This window comes from Mustela nivalis (assembly GCF_964662115.1).
Source record: "Mustela nivalis genome assembly, chromosome: 17".
Lineage (NCBI taxonomy): Eukaryota > Metazoa > Chordata > Mammalia > Carnivora > Mustelidae > Mustela > Mustela nivalis.
The window spans coordinates 38,313,691-38,331,334 of record NC_139036.1 but is presented as its reverse complement, the minus strand read 5'-3'; the positions used below and the strand labels follow the sequence as shown (position 1 = coordinate 38,331,334).

The 17,644-nt window shown below is 50.1% G+C and overlaps 1 protein-coding gene and 1 pseudogene across 4 annotated transcripts in view; one reads left to right on the top strand and one right to left on the bottom strand.

Moving 5' to 3' along the window:
* The window catches only part of IGF2BP1 (insulin like growth factor 2 mRNA binding protein 1), a 48,985-nt gene that overhangs the window by 18,108 nt on the left and 13,233 nt on the right, over positions 1-17,644 (top strand). For all 3 annotated transcript variants that reach the window (XM_082704766.1, XM_082704765.1, XM_082704767.1), the window contains exons 3-9: positions 7,571-7,619; positions 8,156-8,207; positions 11,259-11,322; positions 13,151-13,432; positions 14,708-14,842; positions 16,288-16,410; positions 17,150-17,285. In XM_082704766.1, coding sequence (XP_082560892.1) covers positions 7,571-7,619; positions 8,156-8,207; positions 11,259-11,322; positions 13,151-13,432; positions 14,708-14,842; positions 16,288-16,410; positions 17,150-17,285 — 841 coding nt within the window. The remainder of the gene's footprint in view (positions 1-7,570; positions 7,620-8,155; positions 8,208-11,258; positions 11,323-13,150; positions 13,433-14,707; positions 14,843-16,287; positions 16,411-17,149; positions 17,286-17,644) is intronic.
* LOC309850639 (large ribosomal subunit protein eL21 pseudogene) lies at positions 15,230-15,767 on the bottom strand (annotated as a pseudogene). The gene has a single exon. The product of its transcript is annotated as a large ribosomal subunit protein eL21 pseudogene (transcript).

The window sequence follows — 17,644 nt, the reverse complement described above, 5'->3', positions numbered from 1 at the left end:
GAGACATAGATCACATGTAGGCAGAGAGGCAGGCAGAGGGAGAGAGAGAAGCAGGCTCCCTGCTGAGCAGAGAGCCTGATGTGGGACTCTATCCCAGGACCCTGAGATCATGACCTGAGCTGAAGGCAGAGGCTTTAACCCACTGAACCACCCAGGAGCCTCCCCGCCCCCCCTTTTTTTTTTTAAAGATTTTATTTATTTATTTGTAAGAGAGAGAGAGTGAGAGCGAGCACATGCAGACAGAGTGGAAGGCAGAGTCAGAGGGAGAAGCAGGCTCCCCACGGAGCAAGGAGCCCGATGTGGGACTCGATCCCAGGACGCTGGGATCATGACCTGAGCCGAAGGCAGCTGCTTAACCAACTGAGCCACCCAGGCGTCCCCCCCCCCCCCGTTTTTTAAAAGATTTTTATTTTATTTGACAGACGGAGATGGCAAGTAGGCAGAAAGGCAGGCAGAGAGCGGAAGGGAAGCAGGCTCCCCGCCGAGGAGAGAGCCTGATGCCAGGGTTGATCCCAGGACCCTGGGATCATGACCTGAGCTGAAAGCAGAGGCTTTAATCCACTGAGCCACTCAGGTGCCCCAATTCAGAGTATTATTAATTCAGCATGTAATCAGTGTAATGATGAGGTTTGATTTTGGTGGGGAAGGGGTACAAAGTCGTAAGGAATCCGGTGTGCAGTATTTTATACTTAGAGCCTATTCCAGTTCAGATGCTAAGTTTTCATGGGAAACATTCAACCAGCGTTTTATAATTTATTTATTTATAAAGATTTTGTTTATTTGGGAGAGACAGAGTGTGCAAGTGCGTGCGCTGGAGCTGGGGAGAGGGTTGCAGAGGGAGAGGGAGAGAGAATCCCAAGTGGACTGCGTTGAGCATGGAGCCCAATCCCAAGACTCCGAGACTGGGACGTGAGCCGAAATATAGAGTGAGACGCTCCGCTGACCGAGCCAGCAGGGGCCCACGAACAGCATTTAGATTTCACAAATTTTACAGAAACTTTGATGCAAGTCATGGTCGTGAGTTTGTGGATGAGAAGGGAAAGCAACCTTTGTGGCTCGCTCTTGCCAGACATGCCAGTAACTACAGTCTCCGGCCACCTCCCCAGCCAGGCTTGTGTTCTCATCGTCTTGGCTTAGTTTCTTCCCAGCTTTTTGAGGAGCTGTCTGCAGGCTTGAGCCAGGACTGGGGCATCCTTGGGATGAAGTTCCATGTGAAGATGTGTGGGAGGATGTCTTCACTGTGGACGTATGGAAGGATTCTGAAGTCTCCCTGAACTCCTGAGATCTTGACACTGTTTGTGGAATGTTGGCACTTCTCTGGTGTAGAGTGTTTTTAGCTTTTATCACATTCCTGGGGGGATGGAGTATCGACAAAGGTGTATGTGTGTGAGAGCGTGTTAATTACCACTTATTTAAGGGGCACCTGGGTGGCTCCGTTGGTTAAGCGTCTGCCTTTGGCTCAGATCATGGTCCTAGGGTCCTAGGATCGAGCCCCGTGTGGTGCTCCCTGTTCAGCGGAGAGCCTGCTTCTCTCTCTCCCTCTGTCTGCTGCTCCCCCTGCTTGTGTACTCTTTCTGTCCAATAAATAAATAAAACCTTTAAAAGAAAAAAAAAAGAACCACTTATTTAAGACCGTTAAGGCCATAGAAAATTCCTCAGATTAAGAAAGCCTTTTCCTATAGGTGGACAGGGCTGATCCCTGCTGGGAACACAAGCCCTTGTAAAACAGACCAGTCCTGGTCCTTATTTCCTACATGTGAGAAACTGAGGTCCAGAGGGTTGAAGGTTGGACTTGTCCAAGGCCACACAGCCTGCTAGGCAGAAAATCACAGCCTGGGGGAGGGCTGGAGGTGAAGGATCTCATCTGGAAATCCCGGTTTAATCCTGGTTCTCAGCCGAGATGAAAGTCCAGGTTTGACTCTGGATCAGGGGCCCCAGGCTTGACAAGATTTCCAAAACTTGTTGCTACTTCCCTCCTACTCCTCCCACCTTCTGCTGGTTTAGGCCACCTGGGTTTAAAGGAACTTCTCCTTTCAGGGGAGGGTGAGATCCCTGCCTCTTGCGCTGTGGGGATGGAAAAAGGAATAAAACACTCCCTGGGGCAGGTTTCAGCCCCCTGGGGCAGGTTTCAGCCGATGTTCAGGAGACCTGGAGTCCTTGTACTTCCTGTGCCTCCTGCCCTGTGGGGAGGCCCCATTCTGAAGGCTGTCGTTTGTGTATCTGCTGCTCTCCGCCCTGGACCCCAGGCCCTGCCCTTTCCAGTCCCCAGCAGGCTCATCATGGAGGCTTGCATTCTTGGTCATACAACCCCAACCGGAAAACCTCGTTAGATCCATTAATTTGGAATCTGCTATGACTTTAAAACTGGCTAACCTGGAGCAATTTGAAAAAAGTTTTAGGGGCCCCTGGGTGGCTCAGTTATTTAAGCATCTGACTCTTGGTCTCGGCCCACAGTCCTGGGTTTGAGCCCCACTTAAAACAATTTTAATGATGAAAAAAAGTATACAAGCGAAGAAGTATGAAGTATAATGTAATAAGTCCCCGATGTACCCATCACCTAGCTTTAGAAATACCAACTCATATTGAGCCGATGTTTATTTTTTCCTCACCCTCTGATTATTTTGCTGCACATCCTGGGCACCTTATTATTTTTTAAAGATTTAATTAATTAATTTATTTGACAGAGACAAGGAGGCAGAGGCAGGCAGAAAGAGAGGAGGAAGCAGGCTCCCCGCTGAGCAGAGCTCCCTGGGCATCTTATTTTATCTGTAGTTGTTTGTCTCTCTTTTTAAGTTTTTGTTTATTTGTCAGGGAGAGAGAGAGAGAGAGAGAACATATGCGGGCGCTCAAGCAGGTGGAGCAAGGGAGCCTGATGCGGGATTGGATCCCAGGATCCTGGGATCATGGCCTGAGCTGAAGGCAGACACTTAACTGACTGAGCCACCCAGGGTCCCTATCTCTCTCTCTCTCTCTCTTTTTTTTTTTTTTGGAAATAAAAGAACTTCAGGAGTGCCTGGGTGGCTCAATCAGTTAGGTTATCTGACTCTTGATCTCAGCTGAGTTCCTGACCTCAGGGTCGAGGGTTCAAGACCTGTGTTGGGCTCCACACTGGGCATGGAGCCTACTTAAAAAAATAAGAACTTATAAAGTCATGGATTTTAATTAACAGTGTTATCCAGTATCTAATCGGTGTTCAATATGCGGTATAGAATCACTTCACCCACTTAAGGGAGAAGTTATGAGCTTATGGAATTACAGGTGGGACATTTCGATTTATTGGAGAATAGTACCCGCTTAGCCAGGTCCGCTGTTCACTATGTTGTATGAATTTTTTTTTAAAAGATCTTATTTATTTATTGACAGGGAGCGGGGAGGGAGAAGCAGGCTTCCTGGTGATCAGAGGTCATGACCTGAGCCAAAGGCAAGTGCTCAATGACTGAGCCACCCAGGCACCCCTGTTGTATGAATTCTGAATATTTTTTTCTTTAAAGATTTTTAAAAATTATTTTATTAGGGAGAGTTTATAACTGAGAGCACAAGCAGGGGGAGCAGCAGAGAGAAAAGGAAGAAGCAGACTCCCCACTGAGCAGAGCCCAACTTGGGGTTCAGTTCCAGGATCCTGAGATCATGACCTGAGCCGAAGGCAACCGCTTGACCGGCTGAGCCACCCAGGCGCCCCAGATTCTGAATATTTTTGGTTGTCCTTTGGCAAGACTTGGCTAAGTTTTGGCAGAGGCTTTTTGTCTCCTTTTTTCCATCAAAATAGCAGCATGGGACAGCACACAGAGTCTGGAATCAGACAAGATTTGAGTTCCAAGCCTGACTAGGCTTTTAGTAGTAGCTGTGTGCTTGGCAGAAATACTCACTCTCCATTCTCAGGGTCCTGGTCTGGAAAATGGAGCCGTGGACCCCACCCTCACGGGTAATGAGGGTCTTCTAGCAAGCGCTGAATTTCAGCTTGGCATCCTTTAAGCATTCCTCAAATGCTGGCCCTTCCCTAATTGACTTGTTTTCCTTCCCAGTCTAAGTCAGTGACACTTCTCTGAAAAGGTGAAAAGGATGAGAACTTCCTTCCCAGGGAGAACTCCCAACCACATCCTTTTCCGGGTGTGCGGTTCCTGTGCTTTCGGAAATTCTTGGTTTTGCTCCTTAACTCCTTACGCAGTTGCATGGGTGCTCTCTCCCTCTGTTCTCTGCTGAAATCTTCCCCAGGGCTTGAGAAAAATGGTCGCTTGGTCTCTGTGGCCTTCATGGCCCCCCACCCCACCCCCACTCCCTCCTCCCCCAGCATTGGAGAGGTGGGTCCCCTGTGGTTCCTCTGTCCTGGGAGCTGCCCCAGGGCTTGGTAACTTGCCCTTCAGGTCAAGGCAAGCAAAGAGGTCAGAAGCCACAGGGCGTTGGCACCCAGGGAAGGAATTAGGTTGGTGAAACCATTGCCTTCGTTGCCAGGGGCTATTACGCAACAGATTTGTCAGCTCCTGGGTGCTGGGGTGTGCTTCGTGAACCTCTAGGTATTCTCTTGCTTTTTCTGAATGAGGGGTGGTGGGGTTTGGGCCCTCCAGGCTCCGCTGAGTAGAGGGCCTTATTACCTGGAGGGCAGATGTACTGCTCAGCTCTAGTGGAGGCTGGTGCACTGGAGTGTGGAGTGGGGCCCTGGGCCGTGCCAGGACCCTTTAGTCGTTGGGGGAGGCAGGGGACTGGGACTGGAGGCGCTGGTATTTCCCACTGTTGTCCCAGCAGTGATGTCTAAATATTGTAACGACTGCGTTAATCGTCGCCCAGTGAGAGTGCTCCTGGCCAGCCCTTCCTCCTTGTCTCCCTCCATGCTTGTCTGGATGCCTGTGGGCTCCTGAGGACCGGGCCAGGGATTGAGCGTCCACTCCCACAAAAGGAACCCCCATTCGCACAGCTTATCTCTGGAAGTCCTCACAAAAGCCCTGTCCGATTCCACCGGAGGAAACAATGATACGAGCCGTCAAATGCCATGGCTTCTCTCTGGACCCCCAAACCCTCCGTATACCACCTGGCCCAGCTTGCTTCTGGCCTTCCATAGTTTGTGGGGCAGAGGAGTTCACCGGGGGTCCTGGGAGGGCAGGACTGGGTACAGTTCCCAACATCGCCCCACGTGCTTTGGGCCTGAAAGAAATTAGGTAGCACCATCGGTAATAGAAACCAGGCCAAGCGCTTAAAAGACAAAGGGTCTTCGTGGCTTCTGTAGTGTGTGTGTGTGTGTGTGTGTGTGTGTGTGTGTCTCGGTTGGGGGCTTGCGGGGAGGTTTGGGGGCCTGAAAGATTGGGTGTGTGTGTCCTAGAGGGTGGGTGCGTCTCTGCCTCTTGGGGGTGGGAGAGGGCTGCCGGGAGGTCTTTTCTTTCATTGGTTGTGTGGCCCTGCCCTCCTCCCCCTCCTTCTCCTGGAACATTCCAGACATTCCAGACTGCCATTGCTTTCAGGATATGGATTAAAACCCCAAACCGAGATTTGATTTCCTCACCCCATCCCCTCCCCAACTCTTCCCTACCTTAGAAAGAAAAGTCCCTAAACCTAGGAGTTTGAAGGAGGAGGAGGGTATTTCTGACCTTCAACCTGAGATTACACTAAGGGACCATCTTGAAAGAGCCATCTTCACACTGAGCTCCCGCACAGTGGTGACTGTAGGCCCTTACTGGTCTGAGCTCCCAGGCAGGTAGCCCCTGCCTTTTCATCTGCAAAAGTTTGCTAGAGGGAAGGACTCCTGTCGTGGGGCATCAAGCGAGACCCGTGTCTTCAGTCTTCCAGTGTGTAACCATCTCTTCCGTAATTCTCCCTGCAGTTGAACTTCTGCTTTGAGGGTTTCTGCATTTTCTCTGCCTGTTTGGGCACAAAATGAGTGTTCTATGGGACATCATCCCTCACAAGGCCCCCTCTTTTGCCTTTGAATGGAATCAAAGAAGGTGGCCTGGTGTAGGATCTGAGGACCCGGAACTGGACACGGTTCTTACCCTTGCTGTCTTGTTCAGCAATGCAGTCTGATGACTTTAGATCGGGTTCATGAACCACCCAAGGTGAAGAGCCTTAAACCTGTAGATTCCCTTTAACACGGATCCTTCTTTTCCCTGCAGTCATTTTGTCCCAGGAAGAGATTTCCTTTGTGTATTTCATCAATAAAGACTTTTCCATGCTCAGAGCTACACAGCCTAGAAGGGATCTTGGAGACCCTTCAGTTTCCATTTGACCCTTTAAGGTCCCAGGGATGGAGTGAATGAATGGACCTAGGACAGAGCCCAGAGGGAAGCTTTTATGGTGAGAGCTTAGCATCCCTTCGTCCTGTGTTCTCAACACCCGTCTCCTCTAGCTTGGCAGGAGCTGACAAGGAAGGGCCCGGTAGGAACACTGAGGCCTGAAGCTTACTTGGCTTAGTCAGATGAAGACCCAGTCCGGTAGTTTAAGAGCTAGAACCGGATTTTCTGCTTCCCAGGTTCGTTTTCCCTCTTGCCGTTAGAATTTTATTGGACCATGTCCCTGAACTTAAGTTTGTGATCAAGGATATGCCGAGACATAAATGACAATTGACCAGTGAAGATCAAGTCAATTGAAATGTTAGTAAGCCCAGGGATTAGGGCATCGATTTGGGTAGTGAGCAGTTAATTGCCCTGGGAATCAACCTTGAACCTGAAAGCCTTCCTGGGGAAGATTACACTTTTAAGAGGTATTTGAAACATGGGAAGGAGACTAGAGAAGGCATCTGGAAGGAGGGAAGGTGGCGGTCCTGATGCCGTGTCCGTGTGTTTCTGCCTTAGTATTTCAGGAGCGGCTGTTACTACTCTTTAAGTACTTGAAGCCCTTTGCTAAGCTCTGATATTATCTAACATCACCTGAAACCACCCTGTGAATAGGTATTATCCTTGTTTTACAAAGAAAGGAAAGCGAGCCTCATAGAAGTGAAATAATTTTAAGATCAGTGCTCTTAAGTGGAACAGAGATTTAAATCCATACCTGCATCAGAAACACTGAGCTCTGCCGTACTACCAGTCTGCTGTCAGTTGTTTGCATGTATGTCTCTCCCAATAAATTGTGAGCATCTTGAGGCCAGGTACCTTGTCTCTTTTGTTTGTCACCGTGTTGCCAATATCTAGAACAAAGTACAGCTTGAACTAGGCACAGTTAAATGGGTATCAGATTAATGAATGATGTCTCTGTAGCAGCTTCTGGATTCCTAGTCGCTGAAACGTTGACACCTCCGTGGGAGGTAAGAGGTGAAAATAGGTGGTTAGTGAAGGTAAGAGAGGGAGAGACCTGGGTGGAGGAACAAACAAAGCAGGTTTGGTTTGGGGTGGATTATGGTACCCTGATACCTCGGGCCTCTGATCTTAGTCTTCCTGTCAGTGACTGCACTGATCATTTACCCTGGGAACGAGGCACCCTTCTCCCAGACCTTCTTTCCCAGAGGTTATCATTGTTGGATTCTCAGACTTCGGTGTTGAACAGGAGGTAGGGAAATAAAGACGCACACAGGGGTTAAACACTGCCAGGTCGTAGGTCCCTAAAGCATCCAGAGCTTCATGACCATTAATCCTGTTCCCTCTGATTTCAGGAGTCGGAAAATTCAGATTCGAAATATCCCACCCCAGCTCCGTTGGGAAGTAAGTGATTGGGGGCAACGCAAGACATGGGGAAGTGGAGACTGGAAAGGAAGTCCAGGCCAGTCTGAGTTGGCAGAGATGACTGGGGAATCCCCCACCCCTGCCCCGCCCCAGTGGTGTGGGGCTCTGCCAGGGATGCTAGTGCTGAAGGAGGTTGGTTGGGTCTCCTCCACAGCCTGGGACTCCCCAGGTTAGCCCTTTGGGCTTGTCCCTCTGAGGAGAAGCATTGGGGAGGTGGGTAGGGTGTTCTCTGAGCCCCAGACTTAGACCCCAGAGGCCCAAATCTCCTTCCAGAAAGGCCCTTGGATGCCTTTTTGTTGTGCTCAAGTGCATTTCTGCGAAGATACCTCGACAAGTTACCAGCAGTATCAGTACCCTACAAAGAGTACGTCCAGCAGGTCATACTACGCAGTCCCCTCCTGAGGCTCTGCCTGTGCCCCCGTGCTCTGGGGTGACGGTGGCCGGTGGCCGGCTTCGTGAACAGTTCCTGGGATGCTCAGAGTAGCCTTCCTCTCCTCTTTCCTCCATGCCCCTAGGTGCTGGACAGCCTGCTTGCTCAGTACGGTACAGTGGAGAACTGCGAGCAAGGTAAGGGTACAGAGGCCATGGGCAGTGGGGAGGTGGGGGGGGCATGCTGGAGCAGTTTGGGGGATCTGCTCTGCTTCGTTTTCCATGACCACAACCACCTGGCGTACCAAAAGCAGACAGACAGACAGAACATGGCATGAAGGGAGATACACACATGGGGGAGGTAGGCATGTCGGCCTGGCTTTGGCTGTGCTGCTTCTTTCTGGAGCGGGTTTCCCTGTTTAATGAGCAAAAATCACCCGTTTCCTGCCTGGGGTCCCAGGCTCTTAGGGGTCAGTCACGGTCGAAAGAGAGGTCTGAAGAGTTGAGCAGTAGTATGGGCATGGAAATTGGCACTCAGCCCAAGTAAGTCTGCAGCTCCTGCATTTTTTTTTTAAAGATTTTATTTATTTATTTATTTGACACAGAGAGAGAGAGAGAGAGAGAGAGAGAGCGCGAGCGCATAGGCAGAGAGAGTGGCAGGCAGAGGCAGAGGGAGAAGCAGGCTCCCTGCTGAGCAAGGAGCCGGATGTGGGACTTGATCCCAGGAGGCTGGGATCATGACCTGAGCCAAAGGCAGCCGCTTAACCAACTGAGCCACCCAGGTGTCCCAGCTCCTGCATTTTAAAAGCTTCATGATTCTTAATATTTGGCTGGAATAGTAATTGGTTATCTCTTTGCAGAAGCTCTGATGGTCTGCTACATGTCTGGTCAATTAAAAAAAAAGATTTTATTAATGGGTGCATGGCGATGGGCAGGGCGCAGTGTTTCAAGAGTGCGTTTAGTATTTCAGAAGAAATACTAAGAAGTCTGAGATTTCTGAGGTTTCTCCATTGCTTCAAGTTATAAATAATTTTAAGAGGAAACGAGCAAAAATAAGGATGATTTTGGCTGGATGGATACAAGGTAGAGCTTGGCCATTCCGAGAAGATACAGTTGGAGTTTGTATTTCTCTGAGAAACGTAAAGAAATCACCCTGTTGAGATTTAAGCGCTTATCTCCATTTTCTATGGAAAGGCGCAATCTAGAAATCTCTGTAGATTAAAATACCAGCCTGCGCAGAGGTAAAGTGCTGAGTCCATCAAGTGTGTTCTCCTGCTCTGATCCTGTAGGTTGCCTTTTTATCGTAAATGCTGGGACCCAGCTGGACACACGGATAACCATTGCCCCGTATGGCTTGTGCGTTAGACTAATGACTGAGTTACTCCTGGACAAACAGCCAGAATGACCGCTGGCTGGGAACCTCAGCGTGAGCTGCTCTGGGAGGGAGGTCCCGAGGCCCAGCTAGTTTACATCTGTCCACGGCTCACTGGGGAGCTCTAACACATCATATCAGGAGGGGAGACCAGCTCCCTGGAGAGAACAGAATAGGAAATGTTTAATTTTGCTGGACAACAGAGAAAGTCTTTTCGTGTCACTTTCTAAGTGAGGTCCTTTCTGTCTACTCTGTTTGTTTATTTTTTAAAAGATTTTATTTATTTATTTGACGGACAGAGATCACAAGTAGGCAGAGAGGCAGGCAGAGAGAGAGGGGGGAAACAGGCGCCCTGCCGAGCAGAGAGCGGGGCTCCATCCCAGGCCCATGAGACCATGACCTGAGCCGAAGGCAGAGGCTTTAACCCACTGAGCCACCCAGGCACCCCCTGTCCACTCTATTTAAAATGCATCTCTTCCCACCACCTCCTTTAACCTTGACTGACATTTCTCCATGGCGTTCATCAACTTCTGATAGGCTAGAGAATTTGCTTATTGTGCTTTGTGTTGTCTGCTCCCGCTAGAATGTAAGCTCCAAGAAGGCAGGGCCTTTGTCAGTTTCATTCATTATGGTGTTTCAGTTTAATGGGCAAGATTGTTCTTGTGGACTCTCCCTCATTCACCCCTGAGCTCGGGGAGCTCTGTGGATGAAGGCCAGAGGGGCTTAGAGTGGTCTCTGCTGAGCATTTGTTATCCTCGGGTGAGTGGGACAGAGGCTTGGTTTTTGTCACTGTCCTCCACCCCAGGGCTAAGCTGGCCCAGGGAACCCCGAATCAAAAGACAGACACAAGACAGGTTAATTTTACTAATTTAAAATAAGAAACATGCCCTCAGATTGCCTGGAATTCTGTTGTCCAGCCCAGTCTCTCCCTGTAGGAAAGAGTATATGGCAGAATCAAATGAATGAAGACCAAGAGGTTTCATGGTAAGAACAGAGGATTGGATGGGATTCATGGCAGGCACCATGAATTTATTTATGATGGATAGAATGTGCATTTTCACTGCCAAGAGGTGTGGAAGACGGTTTCACTACCAAGAGGTGTGGAAGACGGAGTCAGGAAATTGCCACCCCTCAGTTCCCTAGTAGCTACTCCTCTTAGCCCGTTTAGCTTAGTTTATGATAGCTTACTTGTGGTCTGTCTGTCCTTGAGGATGGTCTGCAGCGGAAGTGGGTCTTTTTGCCATATGCTTACAGACCGTGTTTGCCATGTTTGCTTCCGTAAATTGCTGTTCTTACTGTGTGTGGATTTTTTTATTTTTTAAAGATTTTATTCATTTATTTGACAGAGGTCACAAGTAGGCAGAGAGGGGGAAGCAGGCTTCCCGCTGAGCAGAGAGCCCGATGTGGGGCTCAATCCCAGGACCCCAGGATCATGACCTGAGCCAAAAGCAGAGGCTTTAACCCATTGAGCCATCAAGGCGCCCATGTGTTTGGATTTTTGACAAAGTTTAACTTCCCAAGAATAAACGGGAAATCCCAGACCCGGTGTGAGTGCTCTCCCTGCTGCCTAACTGCTGTGCTGACCGCACCATTTGGTTGCCCAGTGTGGGGTCGGGGGCTGGGAGGTGCTGGCCAGGGGGAAATTTAGAGGAAGACATGGATGGGAAAATGCAAAAAGGTTAATTGGAATTTTCTAGTTCTGGAGAGACTGGCCTCTCCAGAGGGTGGGTAGCTTGCCTTGTCTTTCAGGTCTTTCCTTCTTCCAACACATTCAATGTCTTCTAACCTGGAAGGATGAGCTTTTGACACTTTGAAGTTCATTGGTGGCATCTCCAGATTGCGTTGCTCTAACCTTGGACTCTGTTTTGCTTCCCCAGTGAACACCGAGAGTGAGACGGCGGTGGTGAATGTCACCTATTCCAACCGGGAACAGACCAGGCAGTGAGTGGGCTGGAAAGTGGGGTGGGGAGGGTCTTCATGGGGCACCTGGAGGCAGGCAAGAGTGCCTGCTTGGGTTCTGTTATGGTGACAGCCAGTCACAGACTTTTTTTGGTTCACGGGTCTCAAGGGTTCAGAAACTCATCAGGGTTGATAGCAAATCATGGACGGGAAAGGACCCAGAGAGACCTTCGCAGGAAAGGTGGGAAATCCTCTCTGAGAAAAGGTGGGCTTTCTCTGGGATGTCTAGTTGCCCTGGCAGGGTCCTTTGCCGTGTTGACGGCGCCATCTAGTGTTAATGAGGAGGAACTGCGGGATTCACAGTGTTCTGATGTGGGGGATGTGGGGGGGGTGGGGGGGTGGGCGGGGCGGGGGGGGGTGGCCAGACATTTTCTTGCGGGTGATGCCATGAGCCCCGTTTCTGCTCTTGAAGGGTCCTGTTCGTCTGGTCACACGCATGCTTTCTAGCTCCTTAAGACCTTTGGTTGAGCAGTTACACTTCTCACCTGCTGGTACTGACGGACTTGTACAGTCTGTGCATTTACTTGTTCATATCTGACCTGTTAACGGGCTTTTTGCACCATTGGGCTTTTGACAGCTTTCCTGTTCCTTCAGCATGCTGCCTCTAGCCTGCTGGTGGTACATGGATTCCACCGCTTCCTCAAATCCTATTTTCTTTTGTTTTTCTTTATTTTGTTTTAAAGTTTATTTTATTTATTTTATTTTTTATTTTTTATTTATTTGACACAGAGAGATCACAAGTAGGCAGAGAGGCAGGCGGTGGGGGTGGGAAGCAGGCTCCCTGCTGAGCAGAGAGCCCGATTTGGGGCTCAATCCCAAGACGCGGAGATCATGACCCGAGCCGAAGGTAGAGGCTTAACCTACTGAGCCACCCAGGCACCCCTTAAAGTTTATTTTTAAGTTATTTCTACACCCAACGTGGTACTTGAATGCAGGATCCCGAGATCAAGAGTTAGCACACTCTACTGACTGAACCTGCCAGGAGCTCTGCCCGCTTTTTTTTTTTTTTTTAAATTTAACAGAGACCACAAATAGGCAGAGAGAGGGAGGGAAGCAGGCTCCCCGCTGAGCCGAGAGCCCGACATGGAGCTCTATCCCAGGACCTTGGGATCATGACCCGAGCCAAAGGCAGAGGCTTAACCCCCTGAGCCACCCAGGTGCCCCATGCCTGCATTTTTTTTAAGTGGCTCTTGAGCTCAGAATTTTCTGGACGTCCCTGTTGCCTCTTCCTTAGCCTGGCTCTAAAGGTCATGTCAACCCTGGCTTACTCCCCACGGCCTGTTGCTGCCTTGTTAACATTTCTGACCTGCATCGGCTGCTGTGGGATGGGAGGAAGCTTGATTTTTCAGACATTCCAGATAGCTTTAACTCCAACTTCCAGACTGTAAGCAGGACGTTCTGTCTCCAGCTCCCCCACCCCTCAAGCAACAGTTTCCTCTGATATGGAAGGTGCCAGGCTCAGACTCAACAGGTGTAAAAACAAGTCTCTTCTTTCATCATGTGTTTATTATATTTATTTACTTACCGCGAATCGCATGTGGTTCTTAGAGTAACCTGTGATACGTAGTTCTGGCTGGAACTAATCTAATTCGAAATTCATTGAGAATAACTTATTTAGGTTTCCCTTTGATGCTTTCAGCCATTTAGACTGGGCAATTCTCTGAGGTGGAGGTGGGAGTGGCGGGTAGGTGGTCATCTCCCTTGCTTTCAGTGTGTTCCAAGTTGTACCCCAGAGTGCTTCACACACGGAGGGCCTTTGGTGTGATTGGCGTGGACTGGAAAGACCAGTAGATTCTCCCTCTGTCCTCAGAGCTATCATGAAGCTGAATGGCCACCAGCTGGAGAACCACGCCTTGAAGGTCTCCTACATTCCTGACGAGCAGATAGCACAGGGTCCTGAGAATGGGCGTCGAGGCGGCTTTGGCTCTCGGGGTCAGCCCCGCCAGGGCTCCCCTGTGGCAGCGGGGGCCCCAGCCAAGCAGCAGCAAGTGGATATCCCCCTGCGGCTCCTGGTGCCCACCCAGTATGTGGGTGCGATCATCGGCAAGGAGGGGGCCACCATACGAAACATCACGAAACAGACCCAGTCCAAGTGAGTTTTGGCTGCTGGGCTGTGGGAGCTGGGGTGCCTCCTGGTTGTACACTGGGCATGTCTCAGTATACACCTTTCAGGAAATGTTTCCTGGAATGTGTTCCCTTTTCATTGGGGAAGGGGGATGGTCACTGCTCCAATTTCAGCCTCCTGGAAAGGTGGGGGCTGTTGGGGAGGTTGAATGGACCTGGGGTATGCCATTTGCTGGCAGTGGCTGGGACACACCATTATTAGTAGGAGGCATTCTAGAATTTCTTGTAGGAAGTGTCCTCAGGCAGACCGAATCTGGGTGAGTCAGCCACAGAGTCTGCTGGTGGCCCCTAGGACGGGCAGCCTGGCCAAAGCCAGCCCTCAGTGATAGGTCACCATCCTGCCCCATCTCCTGTTCCACCACTGCTACCCCTCTAATCTCTTTTTTATTTTTTTTAATTTTTTTTTAAAGATTTTATTTATTTATTTGACAGAGAGAAATCACAAGTAGGTGGAGAGGCAGGCAGAGAGAGAGAGAGAGGGAAGCAGGCTCCCTGCCGAGCAAAGAGCCCGATGCGGGACTCGATCCCAGGACCCTGAGATCATGACCTGAGCCGAAGGCAGCGGCTTAACCCACTGAGCCACCCAGGCGCCCCTAATCTCTTTTTTAAAACTGGACTTTTTTTCTTTTTTAAAGATTGTATTAATTTATTTGTCAGCACGAATAGGCAGAGAAGCAGGCAGAGGCAGAGGGAGAAGCAGGGAGCAAGGAGCCTGATGTAGGACTAGATCCCAGGACCCTGGGCTCATGACCCGAGCCGAAGGCAGCCGCTCAACTGACTGAGCCACCAAGGCATCCCAGACTTTCTTTTTTTTTTTAATTTGCATATACTTGACCCCTCTTTTCTAATCTTTATAGCTGATCAGGGTACTCTGGAAAAGAACAGGTCACATCATGTCCTTATTCCAAACGCATCCTTAATTATTTACTTTTAATTTGGAACAGTGTGCCTTCCCTTTATAGTTGTTTCATGGGGGGCACCCAGTGTTGAAGAGGAAATGCAGCTTCAGACCTGTGGGCTGCTGATTGCCAGCCCTGTGTTCCCATGCCAGACGCCACTGCCGTTCCTCACTCATTCAGTGGGCTGGCCCAGGTTCCCCTGAACCTTTCTTCCCACTTCTGCCCTTGAACTTGTTCTAAGAGCCGTTTCTGGACTTTGGGTTGAGGAGAGGTGGCCAGGAGGGTGAAGAAGACTCCGGGTTTCACCTGGGACCCCTAACCATCCTTGACCTTGTGGTCCTCAGGATAGACGTGCACAGGAAAGAGAACGCAGGTGCTGCGGAGAAGGCCATCAGTGTCCACTCGACCCCGGAGGGCTGCTCATCTGCCTGTAAGATGATCTTGGAGATCATGCACAAGGAAGCCAAGGACACCAAAACGTAAGGCTTTCACTCAGCTTTTCTCAGGAGGAGAGGATGGCCGCCCTCCTCTGCTTTGACACACTTTATTCGCAAGAATATGGAGATAGAGAGGAGACAAGACATAAACTGAAACATGAGGTCCTTTTTCCTACAAGTTACACCTGTGTACCCTTAGCGATTCTGTGCATTTACAGGCGTGTGTGCGCACGTTGGTCCACGGACGTACGTATGCACAGGTGTGTGTGGGCCCTTGTACGTGTTACAGCACAAATAGGACCATAGTGAACGTGTTCTGTTGTTCGCTTTTTTCCCATTTATGGATCAGCAGTTAATCACCCGCCTCATTCTTTCTAACGCAGCATGGAATTCTGTGGTGTGGCTTTTTTTTTTTTTTCTTTTTTTGAGGTCTTTTATTTTCTTTTTATTTATCATGCCATAAATTCATAGGGAATGGGTTCCAGCAGTTCAGGCTCTTTTCCATTGGTTCTCACGAAATGTGCTTCTCTGGCGCTTCAGCTGAACTCAAGTACCTTTCTCTTTGGCTTCCTTCTTTTTCTGGTCATTTTCCTTGAGACGCTTCAGGAAGCTATCTCGGCTCTTTGAATGTTTAATATGCTCAATGCAGACATTAATTCTCTTGGCAGGAATCTTGCCCTTAACTTGTTTGTTTACAACAATACCAAAAGCATGCTGAGTAACATTGTAGACTCTTCCAGTTTTGCCATGGTAACATTTGTGGGGCATTCTCTTTTGAACAGTGCCCATTCCCTTGATGTCCACAACATCACCTTTCTTGTAGATTTGCATGTATGTGGCCAAAGGCACAACCCCATGTTTTCTAAAAGGCCTAGAGAACATGTACCGGGTACCTCTCCTCTTTCCCTTTGTGTTAGTCATTTTGGCAAATTACTGGAAGATGGCGGTTCCGGCCGAAAGGGCTGTGGGGTGGCTATTTTATAGTAAACAGTTGAATGAGTATTAATATGCACGTGCCCCTGAAATGATCACCCCAATTAGGATAATGAGCACGGCTGTTGCTCTGGTAGTCCCTGTGCCCCTTGTTGTCTCGTCCGCGCTTCCCCATTTCTCTAGCACTAACTAAGCAACCACCAATTTGTTGATTTTCATAATCATTTCAAAAGTAGGTTTTTTTTTTTTTTTAAGATTTTACTTATTTATTTGACAGAGATCACAAGTAGGCAAAGAGGCAGGCAGAGAGAGGAAGGGAAGCAGGCTCCCTACTGAGCAGAGAGCCCGATGTGGGGCTCAATCTCAGGACCCTGAGATCAGGACCTGAGCTGAAGGCAGAGGCTTAACCCACTGAACCACCCAGGTGCCCCTCAAAAGTAGTTTTGTGCCGTGGTTGGTTGGTCCTGGAAACCGTACGTCTGCAGTGGCGGGCTGACCGAGTCTTTGCGTGGCCCCCCCTGTTTAACAGCTCTTGTCTCTCCCTCCTTCCGAAGGGCTGACGAGGTTCCCCTGAAGATCCTGGCCCATAATAACTTTGTGGGGCGTCTCATTGGCAAGGAAGGGCGCAATCTGAAGAAAGTAGAGCAGGACACAGAGACGAAGATCACCATCTCCTCGTAAGGCTCCCAGTTACCTCTCTGTGAGGGGGCTGCTGGGGGGCGGCGGTGTGTCGGTAGTGAGCCTTAATACTGGGGCCGTAAGTTGGATGCAGTTTCTGCCCTAGGGAAGCATGATCAGTGAAGTGGCAAAGACTGGTTATCTCTATGAGGGCTGGGGTTGCTGGAGCACATCCTTCCGTCCTCTGGGCTGCCCATCACGCCTGATGCCTGCATCTCGGAGAGCCTGCAGCAGGGTTGGGGGTGGGGCCGGGAGGGGGATGGCAGTCTCAGGCGTGTTTGCCAGGCCCTGGCCCCACTCCCGAGGATTAAGTGTGTGCTCCCCTGTGTCCTGGCCCGCCCCTCCCGGGAGAACCGGAGCCAGGCAGACCAGTTACCTCTTAGGTGAGCACTGTGCCTCGGCATTTCATCCCAGACTCGCTCCGTTCTGAAAGCCTAGGAGATGGGTCGCTTAGAACCACTGGAGAAACCTCCAGTCCTGAGCGTCCTCTTTGCTTTACCGATGCTGAAAAGCGGTCTGTGATCGGGCTCCTCGCAAATCGGGGGGGTTTCAGTCGGGTGTTCTCCTCTCCCTGTACCTGGCTTGCCCCCGCCCTGCCGCAGTGACAGACTGAAGGCCAGAGACGTGGGGAGCTGTTTGCTGACAGGGACGCAACCTACAGGAACTGTGTCTGGGGCTGGTGCCCAGCCGGGGGCCTCTCGCTGGTGGGAGGGTGACGCAGCCCTGCTGTCCCGCCAGGTTGCAGGACCTCACCCTCTATAATCCCGAGAGGACCATCACCGTGAAGGGCGCCATCGAGAACTGCTGCAGGGCTGAGCAGGAGATCATGAAGAAGGTTCGGGAGGCCTATGAGAACGACGTGGCCGCCATGAGTGTGAGTGCCCGGTGCCGCTGCTTCCCCTGACACTCTGGGCCTGCGGCACAGAAGAAGGGGTCCTGCACGTGGGGTGGGCAGGCCACACACCTTTGGATTTCCAGTCCTCCAGATCTTTGAGGTTTAATGAATAGAGATTCTTGATCTGATTCCTGAGGTGTGGGTTGGGTTTCATCAGGGGCTTTGAGGTTTGTGGTCTTCCTATAAAATTGGTGTTGTGGGTCCTTCAGTGAGGAGAGTGACCATAATTTTTATCTCCTTTGTTTCTTAAGATTTTACTTATTTATTCCAGAGATAAAAGAGGGCAGGAGAGCCAGGGCAAGCAGGGGAAGAAGCAGAGAGAGGGGGGCAGGGACTAA